The 13587-nt window shown below is 31.9% G+C and overlaps 1 protein-coding gene across 1 annotated transcript; it reads right to left on the bottom strand.

Moving 5' to 3' along the window:
* Positions 1-613: 613 nt before the first annotated feature.
* LOC133823918 (mulatexin-like) lies at positions 614-2060 on the bottom strand. The gene is made up of 3 exons (XM_062256771.1): positions 1592-2060; positions 1328-1487; positions 614-998 (listed from the first exon to the last, which is right to left on the bottom strand). Exons 1-3 carry the CDS (start codon positions 2058-2060, stop codon positions 614-616), a joined length of 1014 nt encoding a protein of 337 aa, XP_062112755.1.
* Between the last annotated feature and the right edge of the window lie 11527 nt (positions 2061-13587).

Below are 13587 nucleotides of genomic sequence, written 5' to 3'. Positions count from 1 at the left end.
CTAAACCCTTGAGGAAACGGGGTGTTAGAGATATGTTGGGAAAGCTCGAGCTCCTCATCGAACTCTTCATACCTTTCCCGGCTACGGTCATTCTGTAAGAGCCTGAATGCTCTCTCCAACTGTTCAATCCTTTCTTGGACAGGATCTACAGGAGGCCTAACCTGGACCTAAGGGGGCTGGTTATCATTGATAACAACTCCAGCTCCCTGTCTCGGTGCAAGATTGTAAATCGAATGTTTGCGGCCATTTAGATGATCTCGTAGAACTTGGTTCGGGGGATTATCACGTCCGCAATTATGGTTTAAATGTTCCCGTAGATCAAGGTGATCTCTTCGATCCTGAAATTCCTTGGCTCCGTGTCATAAATGCTCACGGACCTAGTGTAATCCGAGCTTTCAATTACATAGCTTGCTACTCGGTGATTGCGAGGTGGGTCCCCTGCTGGTCTCCTTCTCCCAACAACTTGTGATCGTGACATTTAGCTTCTAGTAGGTTGAGGAGCCCTGCGATCTCAGGCAGCTTCTCCTTCATTTCATTGTCTGCATCTAGCCTATCGATCTCTTCTCCTCCAAAGAGAGAGCCATCATTTTTTGTTTCTTATTATCCTTATGCTTTAGATGATAGGCATTTGGATGTGAGCATCAACCGATCGGTCGTACCAATATTTCAAGTTATTTCCATAGCTCACTTCTAACATGTCACAGTATTTCTTGTAATAGGCGATGCTATTAGTAGCTGTATCGGTTACCAGATTATTAGGCCTATGTCCATTGATGATGTTTCCAATCACATGTACAGTACCAAAATAGCTGGGGTTCACTTTCTCTTGGGAGTTAGCATTGATAACAATATCATGGCAAGAAGGCTTGTTGTCATGCTGAGTCATCCAGAACCATATGGCTGTCTTGAACGATACAATTGGGTCTGTCGCTACCAAATCAGGGTTGTTGATCAAATCAATGCCAAGACTTTCTCCAGCAAACCCATAATTGTAGTTACTGAGAGATCGAGTATCATATATTATTTCAAGATGTCAAATAATTAAGTTCATATATATAAATTACAAGATTATTTATAATTGGTTTTGAATAATCAAGTAAAACCATTGAGGTCGATCAGTGTGATTAATTATATTAGTCAACATATTATCAAGGATTATACCTTTACAATTTTCATCCTTAAGACATTACACATGTTATTGCGAATATATATATATATATATATTTAAAGAAGGAAAAAAAGAGAGAATACGTAACTATGACTATATATATATATTTATATCTATATTATACGATCGAACTACAAAGATATCGACATATGTACTTACTGAGTGAGTTGCACAGGTCCTCGACTATTGTATTTTTTGCCTGGAGCGCATGGCCAATGAGAGGACGTGCAATAATCATTCTCAGAGTCGACCATAGTCGTAGTCCCGTTAATATAACAATATCCCCATGTATGTGAATCGATTGAATCAGACATTTGACCTACAACACAAATAATAATTGCATGCATGCATGCATGTTAATATATGAAAATCATTATAAATAATTATTGTAAAATCAATCAAATTTAACAATTGTCGATCAACCTGTTGTTGCTTGAGAAGTTTGACCTAAGAAAGCGGCTAGCTCTCTCTTACGAGAGGTGACATCACCGGTGGTAGCAAAATCAGGGAAAGAGGAAGCGGCAATGAGGAAAGCGTCGTAGTTGTAGAACCCTTGGCTAGGGCAATCGTTCATGTGCTTAAACATTTCGTTATAAACTGATTCACTTACAATCTTGCTTATCCCTTCATTGTTATTTCTGAGTAGCGCTCGGGGGAGATCGTGACTCGAACTATGTGCGACGAACCAGCACTGGTATCGGCAGTTCCCACCCCTGCAGTAGTCAGATCCGCCACCGCACCAGTTATGGATGCTGCAACATCTGGTGTCTCCACATGGAGGGTTGCCTACAGGTGGTCCGCATTTGTGGTCTTTTCTTTCGTCTGCAAGGACTATCACTAAGAACAAGGAAAGAGTTAAAGATAAGAGAAGACTACTTCCTAGGTATTTCATCTTTCTCTTTCTTTGTATGATGAGAAGTTGTTTGGGTGTACGTTGATGAAGAGATTACATGGGTATTTATATAGCTAGATAGTAAAGTGATCAGGTAGGTAGTACTGATATTTTTCCATACATATTTTTTACACATAATAAAAATAAATTAAGTACACAATATGTATATATATATATATATATATATCAAAATAGATATCAAAACATGAGATTCTGTTCTAAAAATAATTCTATTGTATATATTACAAAATGTATGAATCATTTACTTGCAAGTTTTATTTTTTTGTTTCCAAAATGTATTTTTACCATGTATAATTACAACTAATAAAGATTTGAATATGTTTATTTTTATCTTTTGAAACTAAAATTGATATGCTGGTTTATTATTTAATTTTAATTTGAATAAATATAGTATATTATTTAAATTAATGATATTAATTTTATAATAAAAAATCAGACAACAAGGTTTTATTGAAGTTTGTTCAACATATAGTGCAAAGTCAATTTTCATGGATTTGTGGAAGGAAAAATTATATTTACAAGAGTATTGCCATAATCTTATGGTGACCAATACTAATTGATGGTCCCACATTCTAATTTAAATAAAAATAAGTGTAACTTAATATTAATTTTATCAATAATGAATGGTATGACGCTTCCAGTGTTGTTGGATACTGTAAACAAGGTGGCCCAAATTAGAATTCAAACAAAAATCTTCTTTATTGCACAACTTTTGTGACTAAAATTGAAAATTTGGTGGGAAAAAAATTATCAATGATAAAAATATAAAAAAAAATATGGCTCAAGTCAGTACAAAAAAAAAAGGACCTATACCGAAAACACTATACCGAGAACATGTTCTCAGTATATACATTTTAGATGCGCAAGACCTTTTCGCACTTCTGGAATAGAGTTAGTGGCTATACCATGTTCTCGATATAGGGTCAATAAATATCCCAACACGCGACCCCCCCTTCTTCTTCCTCTCTTTCCCTCAGGTTTTACAGACCGAGCCCCTCCCTGATCTTCTCTGCCTCTCTCCACCAAATTCCTCCATTTCCCTCTAAAAATATCATTTTCAGGTCCAAAAATCTCCAAAGTTAAGGAGTTTCTCTCTATTTCTTAAGGGTAAGATTTATTTCTTCATTTATATATATATGGAAGACTTCTCAATGGTTACTACCCATATATGGGTACTAATAATTATGATGATATGGCAACATAGTGACTTGGTATAGCAAGTCACCAACAGGTAAATATTTTTTTTCTACATTAATTTCGAATTTTCATATATAATGCTTAAATATAATTTTTTTTAATTCTTTAATTTAATAAATATGTGACCTCCATGTAATCAGGTAACCTTTCCAAAAATTATAAAAAAATCAAATTTTATTTTTAGAAATATTAATTAACAACTATAATTATGGACCATTGATCTTAATCTAATGGTTAATATTAAAGTAATCATCCATGATTAGTAACCATTAAGAGTGCCCCCATATATATATTTATGAAATGGTAATGTATTTTTGTATTTTTTGTTTGAAGGTGTTGGTGCGATTTTTCTTGAGCTACAGTGAAGGATTTGAAGTTGGCTTGCTCTTTCAAGATTCAAAGGTAATTTGTTTTTAATTCTTCTGTTTTGTTTGATTTTTTTTTTTCAATATTTGAATGATTTATGTTTTTTATATAAATGAATTAATAGTAGCTTTAATAAATATCTCTTATTATATTAGGGTGAATGTATTTATTATTAGGTTTTAAAAATGTTTATTAGTAAAAATGAGATTAGGAATTAAAAAATTGTTAGATGGTTAATTAGTTTTTTTTTTTTTTGTATTAAAATAGATTCTTTGTTGTTTTGGTAAAAAATTATGTATTAAACATATTAGTAAAATTATTAAATATTTGAGTGTTAATTTAGAATTTTTGGGTGCTAATGTTTGTATGTTGTTGTTGTAATTTTTTTTTTTGCTTATGTTAGTATTAAAAAATCAAATTTTATGAATATTGATGATTTGTTGGTGTTAATTTTTAGTAGAATTATGATATTTTGATTAGAAAATTGAATAATTAATAAAATTTAGACTAATAATTATAAATTTTATAGTCATTTACAATGTATTATTGCTCTGTGCATGTTCTGGGACTGGATATTTTTGTGTTATTTGCAGGTTTATAAATTTTGGGATAAATGTCAAAACAGTCGTAATGCTGTCGAATTTTACCTAGAATTATAAATTTTAGAGATTTTGTGAATATTAGTAAAAGCACTCAATAAAAATTTTAATAGGTTTTGTAAAAAAAATCATAAAGTAATTAAATAACTTTGAACCAAATCCTAGAAATTGTGTGAAACTTAATTAAATTATTCAATAAAGTAAAGGCAAAAAAATTAATTTAATAAATAATTAATTAACATTTATAATTTTTACTATTTTTTGTAATTAAAAATAAAATTAATATTTGAAGTTAGCAAAAAATATGTCAAATTTAAATAATTTTAATAATATTTACTCTCAAATATATTGGAGTTACATATCATAAAACAACATAATTAACTTCAAAGAGCATAAAACATTATAAAAATAATATTTAATTTTATTTGTTTTTCTTTGGTAATAAGAAATTATTACCAAGGATATGATAGTGTGTTATTATCACCTAGTGGTAATGTTATATTATTTCATATAATATAATATTAGACTAAATAATGTGACAAAATGTGATTTGTCACACCTTGTAACATATTATTGAGAGTCACAAAATTAGACTAATGTGTGTGCCCAAATGTGACATATTTTGGAGTTACAAAATCAATTACAAATTTGTAACTCCCAAATATTACCCAATAATGTGTATATTATATGTTACACATTTGAGATTGGATTTCATAAAGTCATGATGATATATGACTGTTGGAGACATGTTTTTTTAACTCCCAATAAGTGTTTGGAGGTTACAAAATCATGTGGGAAAGGATTTGGGACGTTTTGGAATGTTTTGGAAAAATGACTTTTTTGTGCTGAAAATGGCCTGTGGCCACGGCCTGGGGGACAGAAGCTAGTGGTCGCGGCCACTGAAAAGTCGTGGTCGCGGCCAGTGAGGCTTACAGCCTATGTGAATTTTCAGTTTTTTCCAAATTGAACGGTTCTAACATCCCAAATAACTCCCAAATCTCCATTTTAATTCCATAAACATCCAATTAAACATTGGTAACAGCCATGGGGGTTGGTGGAATTTGAAATTCAAAGGGGTATCTCAAACTCTATAAATAGGAGCCTAATGCTCACTTGTATGACACGCCATTTTTAATCCACAAAGCACTTGGCTGAAAAATACACCATAGAGGCTTGATAATTCTAGAGAGCTATTTCCTAGAGAGATCCCTTAGTGCTTAGAGAATAGGGGGAAATAAGCTTTTGGACAAAGGTCTTGAACCTTGTTCAAGTTGGTGATCCCCACTACACTACACTTTGATTGTGTGAAAGTTTGTGTTTTCATTCTTTTGTTCTTCTTATTTATTTGTATTATCACTACTATAAAAAAGGATTTTTAGGACTAGCATTGTGAGTCCTGAAAAATCTGGTTGAGTGACTTTAATTAAGTTTTTAGGACTCGCATCGCGAGTCCTAAAAGAACATTTTTAGCGAGTCCTAAAAAATCTGGTGCGAGTCCTAAAAAATCTGGTTGAGTGCCTTTAATTAAGTTTTTAGGACTCGCATTGTGAGTCCTAAAAAATCTGATTGAATGCTTTAAGTAATTTTTTAGGACTCCCTTTGCATGCCCTTAAAAGTAATTTTTTTTTAAAAAAAAAAAATATAGCTACAATTTTCATTTTGATTTAGAAAAAATATATCCCTTTGAGTGTCCAAAATGTATTATATATGTTAGATTTCTAAAATTTCAAAAGAAAATACAACAAAATAATTTTTTATTAATTACTCAAAAATATAATTTCAATATCTAGTCTACTCGGCTTACAAAATCATATTACATGATAGTTTATACTACAATCAAATTATATCATCACCAAATATTAAACAAGAAATGTATACAATGTTAGTGAAATATATTTTTTATTCTAAAAACTTCAATCGTCAATGTTGTCTAGCATTACGCCAAAGAATTGCACCTCAATATAGCCCTGCACATTATAAAAAAGTTATTTAATTATAAATATGTTATAATTCAAACTTATAAATAAGTAGACACACAATTTCTTGTAAGATAGTACTATTTCATAAAATGTTATTCATCCAGTACATAGAGGTATTTCAAAACAGTAGCAAACTACACCAAAATCAGCACATCATCATCATCATTTGGCTTTTAACAATCAAATCAAAGTGAAAATGCATAATTAAGCTACGCAAATTGCATTCAAATATATACACACAACATCATGTAAGTGCTTTAAGAAACTAAGATTTGTGCAATGAGTTTCATTGTATTTGATGGTGATCAATTACATCATGATGCTTATTACAATATATACACACACAACATCATATGATAAGTTGTACTGAATAGAACACATAATTGTTTTGCACAAATATACCAATAGCACTCCAAGGGCATGTTAAAATCATATAGAAATTGTTTCTCTTCTAAACTAACTATAAAATAGCTCAAAGCTTAATACCATAAATATGAGATGGTGAGGGACTATATTTTAGTCACATAATATAAACTCATTTGAATGAAATCGTGAATCCAACAATAACTCCAAGCAAAATTCATAGAAAATCGGACATCATATCCCCTAATTTACTAGCCTAGCTATCTGTCACATTCAACACCAACATGTCAAACAAATCAAACAGCACATAGGTTTTTATCCATATATCACCGCAGCACACAAAATTCTCAGAACCTACTTCACTAAGACATGCAAGTTCTCAATCTTCCGTTATCACCGCAGCACACAATATTCTCATAACTTACTTCCCTACGGATGAATATCTAAGATATTCAAACTCCACTAATGTAATACAATTATAATTCAAAATTGTAAAATATTGAAAATTTAAAAAAAAATCAAATACAACATACCTCTTGCAATTAGCTACCGATCCAATGCTTTAAGACCAATCAAAATATTAACCTAAATATTATTATTAACATTATAAAAACAAAAAAAGTTAGATGTATGTTCCATATCATGTTATTACCCAAAGTCATGTTATTTAAAATTCTATAATCAACTTAATTATTAATTAGACGGTCAAATGTTAAGATTGTAGGAAAAAATTCCATGAAAATCCACATGCTAGAAAGCTTGTTAAATAGGCCACTAAATCATATTATAAAAATCATATCTACCAATGAAGGAAAAAATTCGTTTGGAAATAAATAAAACGACAAGTCAATCTATATATATGAACTAAGTAGTTATACTATGGTCAGTCTCAGTAGTGATCGAGATACATACTAATTCATTAGCTACACAATTTTTAATACTTACACATATATACATAATCTACTTGAATATATCTTAGTCTTGCTACTACTATATAATCTAGAGCAGCAAACATTAAACAACTAGCAAAGCAATTATATATTACATTTTATTATACTACCAAAAAACAAAAGGAGGTTACGAATGTAAGTCTTTATTAAGCCACTTTAGTAGTACTTGTATAGGTAGTGAAAAGCAAAAAGTTAGGGAATCATTTTTTTATTTTTCAAAAAGATTATATAAAAGTAATTTTTAACATATATTATATATATATATATTTAATTTTTGGGTGATGCTTTGTCCTCCTGTAACCAAATGATTTGCCTCAGAAATTTGACATCTCCATTAACACATAAATACACTACTACAAAAATGGGATTTCCCGACAGTTTTTAACTGTCGCTATTGAGCAATGACGACAGTCGACTAACTATCGTATTTGCCTATGTCGGCGTAGGGTAGCTACGCCGACAGTTAATAAGTGTCGTCGTTGCTGGCTACGCCGACAGTTAATATGTGTCGACATTGCTGGCTACGCCGACAATTGATATGTGTCGACATTACTGGCTACGCCGACAGTTAATAGGTGTCGTCATTGCTGGCTACTCCAACAGTTAATACGTGTCGTCGTTGCTGGCAACGCCGACAGTTAATACGTGTCGCCGTTGCTGACAACGCCGACAGTTAATACGTGTCGTCGTTGCTAGCAACGCCGACAGTTAATACGTGTCGCCATAACATTGAATTTATATATATAATAATTTTTCGATATATATTTTTTAAAACTTTTAATTATATTTTTAACAAGTGAAGTTTGATATAAATTTAAATAAAAAAAATTACTCACATAATTAATTATTATTACCATAATTTGTAAAAAAAATTATATTTATCATAATTAAAATTCATATACATACAACATTTATTCCTACAATTGAAATGTAAATAATACATCAAATCTCCATGAGACTAAATAAGTCTCAATGAAAATTCATTATAATTCTCAATCAAAATTCATTATTCTCAATGTAAATAATACATCAAATCCTCACTATACATAATTCTTACAAGCAAGAAAGAAAATAATACCCAATAACTTGAAGAAGAATTTCGTGTTGCATTGGTTCTCTTATATAATTGTCTTGGTTCTCTTAAATATCCAAGTAGAGTTTTAGCCTACAATACAGAATAAACACCATTAAAGTTAAACCAAAACTAAAATAAATAGAGAACTTGAGGTTGCAGAATAAATAAAAAGGATGATTGTGGTTTTCAGTCACAAAAATAATTTATATAAAAGTTGTATTTTTCTTATCAAATTAGATAGCCTCATGGCTTAAGTAGTTAGTCTTAATTCTTTAAACTAAGGAATGCATACCTGTCAGTCTCAATTTTAAAGTGCTCAAGCTAGTTAGTTTATGAAATCACATAGACATTAATAAACCAAATTACCAATCATTCATAGCCTACACTTTTTAACTGTCGGCGTAGAGTCCCGCTAAGCAATTACGACAGTCAACAGAGTTGATTGTCGTTGTTGGGTGTCGGGAAAGCCCAGTTTTGTAGTAGTGATAAAAGAATAAGATATTCCAAAATCTGAAGCCAATATATTATATTATTCGGGTCATTTCTGGAAACTTATTGCAATGTATAGAAAGATAGGTTCAATTTTAGAACTCCAAATTCCTCTTATGTAAAAAATTGACAGTTTTTCAAATTGGGAAAGTTGAAACTCACCTTCACAGCAATTGGAACAAACTTAGATCATTCAACTGGAATAGCTTAAGCCAAACTCCTTTGTCTCATTGAAGACTTTTATCAAACATATGGCAGCCACTCAGTTTTTTCTTTATATGTATAAATATACACAAGTGTGAGAAAGAGTATATAATAAACACTTTGTTCATGTGTCTATACGAACAACACTACAGACCAATACACTACAAAAAATTTAGTTTCTTTGATTAGAGAAAAAGAAGAACGCATACCTATCGAACCTCTAAGTCGTCCAGCCCCAACGAGCCACCAAGCCTTCGCGTCGTCCAGTCCCAACGAGCCCCCAAGCCTCCACGTCCTGCCCAGCCCCTGTGCCGTCGAGCCCAGACCCGAGACCACCCCCCCCCCCCCCCCCCCACACACAGTCGAGCCCAGCCCTTGAGCCAAATTGGAGAGTCAATGGAATCACTGATAAAATATATATACATAAGTAAATTACTAGCATTTGTAGAGTACAAACTTGGTTTACTGTGAGAATTTACATTAATGTAATATACTTTAGCTTATTAATAGTTGCATATTGCACTGCAGCTTTTTTTCAAAAGAGGCAAGCATATTTGGGACAAGGTAATTCAGTTCTTAAATAAAAATCATAATATATATTAAAAATTTCATGAAATGACCGAAGTATGAAGAAGTGAACTGAAGTTTTAAAAAGAAGAGAATACAATTGAAGATTTATCTTAAGAACTTCTTTCAAAAACATAAAGGGTAAAAAGAAACAGCCATGAAATTTATTACATATTATCCAAGAAAAATTAATGTATATATCTTTATATATATATGCAATAAATTGTAATGTAACTCTTAACCTTTATCTAAGCAACATTCAACAAGTGCAAAACTCTTGACCGAAGAAAAGTTAAATACCATCTGCTGTATATATAGATAAATCAGATCTGTAACCATTCAATAGTAGATATTGTTTGGCCAAGTTAGATCTGCACATGCTAATCATTTCAAAACTCAAATCAAATATCAATCCATTTTGTTTTTATTTCTGTGGTTAGTTGTATCATGACACGATATGCCTTGAATAATTCAGATACACTTGCTAGTTAATTATTTCTTTGTTTGAAAATTCAGTTTTTGTTGACAAATTTGGGATGGTTGTTACCCGAGACTTTAGGATATAACTCAGGGCAGCTTCTACAGCCCAAGTTAATTGGCCTTATCTCATAGATAGATTGGATTGTACATATCTATTCCACTTGTTTTTATCTTCTAGATTTTAGTTAATTATGGTCAGATATTAATCTTATATGTACATGCTTCTATTGTATGTAGTATTCAAGTTAAAGAATTTGTAGTGTTTTCTTGTTCTTTCTCCAATACTAATTCTTTCATGTTTTCATTCTATGAGACAGTTTTAGATTAGAATAACAAATGTATTTAGCAAGTGATAATAGTTTTGTTTAAATGATGTTTAGAAACATGAAGAATACTGTGTAATTTAAAGTCTCTTAACTTTTTCTTTCTCTTTTTTGTCTGACCATGGTGTACTTTCTGGTCCTGTTACTTTTTTTTTGTCTCTATGCATTTATATCTTCTTATTTGGTGACATAATTTTGATATGCCTTACTTAGCCTAGATGGGAGGGTCACATGAAATGTAATCACAATACCAAAAAATTAAATCAAACTCTAAAACTTGCTCAAAAAATGGTTGGAATGAAGATCAGTCATAAACTCAACCTTATAAGCTTATAACACAAATATATGAATTAATGAACTCATTCTGTCAAAACCTGCACTGCCCAACCCAAAACACACATTCGTACATACCTGATATGAGAGAGATAGGGCATTTAAGAGAGAAGCTATTTTCACCAAAAACTTTCCCCTTTCACATAAGAAAAACAGAGAACAAATTAATAATAATAAAAAAATAGATATAGTTAAGAAATGCAAAAAAGAGATGAGTGAGACATAGAGAGAGAGAGGGAGCCGAGAGAGACAAAGAGAGCAGAAATAAAAATGTTCAATAAAAATACAAACTTGAAAATGGAATAGATCTTGAGCTGAAATGGGTTTGCGTTCATGGAGAGATAGGACAACCCAGCCCTCTGCCCAGCCTTTGCGCCGTCGAGCCCAGCCCCCAGCCACCAGTCGTTGTTGTCGAGCCCAGCCCCGAGCCACCAGTCATTGCTGTCGAGCCCAGCCCCGAGCCCCCTGCCGCCGAATAGCCCGACCCCGACCCCCCTGCCGCCGTCGACCACCATTCCCTGAGCCCCTGCCGCCATCGTTCCGGCCTAGCAGAGAGCATCCGAGAGAGAGGGAGAAAGGAAAGTAAGGTTCGGGTAGGGAGGGAGGGAGAAAGGAATTTGGGAATTATATTTATTTTATTTTATTTTATAAATTAAAATAAGATTATATTATTTAGATAAAAAAAATGTGATTATAAAACTCTCAATTTTATACTCTAATATTATAAAAAATAATTTTAAAAATCACAACTATACAAATTTTATTTAGATAAAAAAAAAATACTCTTTTACTTAACAATTTTAAGGACTTGCTTTGAGAGTCCTTAATACTCTTTTAGGACTCGCAAAGTAAGTCCTTAAAAGTCATCATTCCTAATTTTTCAACCCAGGTATTTTTAGGACTTGCAAAGCTAGTCCTAAAAGAGTATTAAGGACTCCCAAAGCAAGTCCTTAAAATTGTTAAGTAAAACACTCAGTTTTTAGCCCAGATTTTTTTAGGACTCGCTTATTTTTTTAGGACACTCATTGAGTGTCCTAAATTGTGTTTTTTCAGGACTCTCAATGAGTATCCTAAAAACTCCATAAATATTTTTAAGGACTTGCATTTATGTGCGTGTCCTAAAAAGTGTCTCGTAAAGGGTATTTTGTAGTAGTGTATTATAGTATTGAGTTTGTAATCTTCTTCTTCTACATCTTTTTATTTACTTGTATTTTGAGAAATTGAGTTGTAATACTTATTTAATCAATATTATCTTGTCCATTGTATTTTTCCATAGAGTTGTATTTGGTTTTTCCATAATTCCATTGAGCAATAATTAGAGAATATATATTATTGCTCAATGGAATTATGGAAAAACCAAATACAACTCTATGCAAAAATACAATGGACAAGATAATATTGATTAAATAAGTATTACAATTCAATTGCTCAAAATACAAGTTAATCAAAAGATGTAGAAGAAGAAGATTACAAACTCAATACTATAATAATACAAGTAAATAAGAAGAAAAAAAGAATGAAAACACAAACTCTCACACAACCAAAGTGTAGTGTAGTGGGGATCACCAACTTGAACAAGGTTCAAGAACTTTGTCCAAAAGATTATTTCCCCCTATTCTCTAAGCACTAAGGGATCTCTCTAGGAAATAACTCTCTCGAATTATCAAGCCTCTATGGTGTATTTTTCAGCCAAGTGCTTTGTGGATGAAAAATGGTGTGTCATACAAGTGAGCATTAGGCTCCTATTTATAGAGTTTGAGATACCCCTTTGAAAATTTCAAATTCCACCAACCCCCATGGCTGTTACCAATGTTTAATTGGATGTTTATGGAATTAAAATGGAGATTTGGGAGTTATTTGGGATGTTAGAACCGTTCAATTTGGAAAAAACTAAAAATTCACATAGGTCGTAAACCTCACTGGCCGCGGCCACTAGCTTCTGTCCCCCAGGCCGCGGCCACAGGCCATTTTCAGCACAAAAAAATCATTTTTCCAAAATGTTCCAAAACGTCCCAAATCCTTTCCCACATGATTTTGTAACCTCCAAACACCTATTGGGAGTTAAAAACATGACTCCAACAGTCATATATCATCATGACTTTATGAAATCCAATCTCAAATGTGTAACATATAATATACACATTATTGGGTAATATTTGGGAGTTACAAATTTGTAACTGATATTGTCACTCCAAAATATGTCACATTTGGGCACACACATTAGTCCAATTTTGTGACTCTCAATAATATGTTACAGGGTGTGACAAATCACATTTGTGTGAAAAATCACATTTTGTCACATTATTTAATCTAATATTATATTATATGAAATAATATAACATTCCCCCACTAGATTAAATAATCACTTTTTGTAACACTTATTTAATCAATCAAACATTATATTAAAATATAATATTCCCCCACTTGATTAAATAATCACTCTCTATAGAAACCTTTGCATTGGTGCATAAAGTAAAATGTCTTTCGACTTGAATTTTACCTTAGTGTAATTATCACAAAGTTTGTTGAAATTTTGGTTGCCGAAGCATTGAACCACTATCCCTTGATAACAAACCGGTGA

The sequence above is a fragment of the Humulus lupulus genome, chromosome 3 (assembly GCF_963169125.1).
Source record: "Humulus lupulus chromosome 3, drHumLupu1.1, whole genome shotgun sequence".
NCBI lineage: Eukaryota > Viridiplantae > Streptophyta > Magnoliopsida > Rosales > Cannabaceae > Humulus > Humulus lupulus.
The sequence above is the reverse complement of the archived record's forward strand: the minus strand, read 5'-3'. Positions and strand labels throughout refer to the sequence as shown.

Excerpts from the sequence above, each read along its gene's own strand:
- LOC133823918 (XM_062256771.1), bottom strand. The coding sequence starts at position 2,060 with ATGAAATACCTAGGAAGTAGTCTTCTCTTATCTTTAACTCTTTCCTTG. Across the intron at positions 1,488-1,591 it reads AACTTCTCAAGCAACAACAG|GTCAAATGTCTGATTCAATC; the intron begins GTTGATCGACAA and ends TTTGTGTTGTAG. Across the intron at positions 999-1,327 it reads GGACCTGTGCAACTCACTCA|TAACTACAATTATGGGTTTG; the intron begins GTAAGTACATAT and ends TCGATCTCTCAG.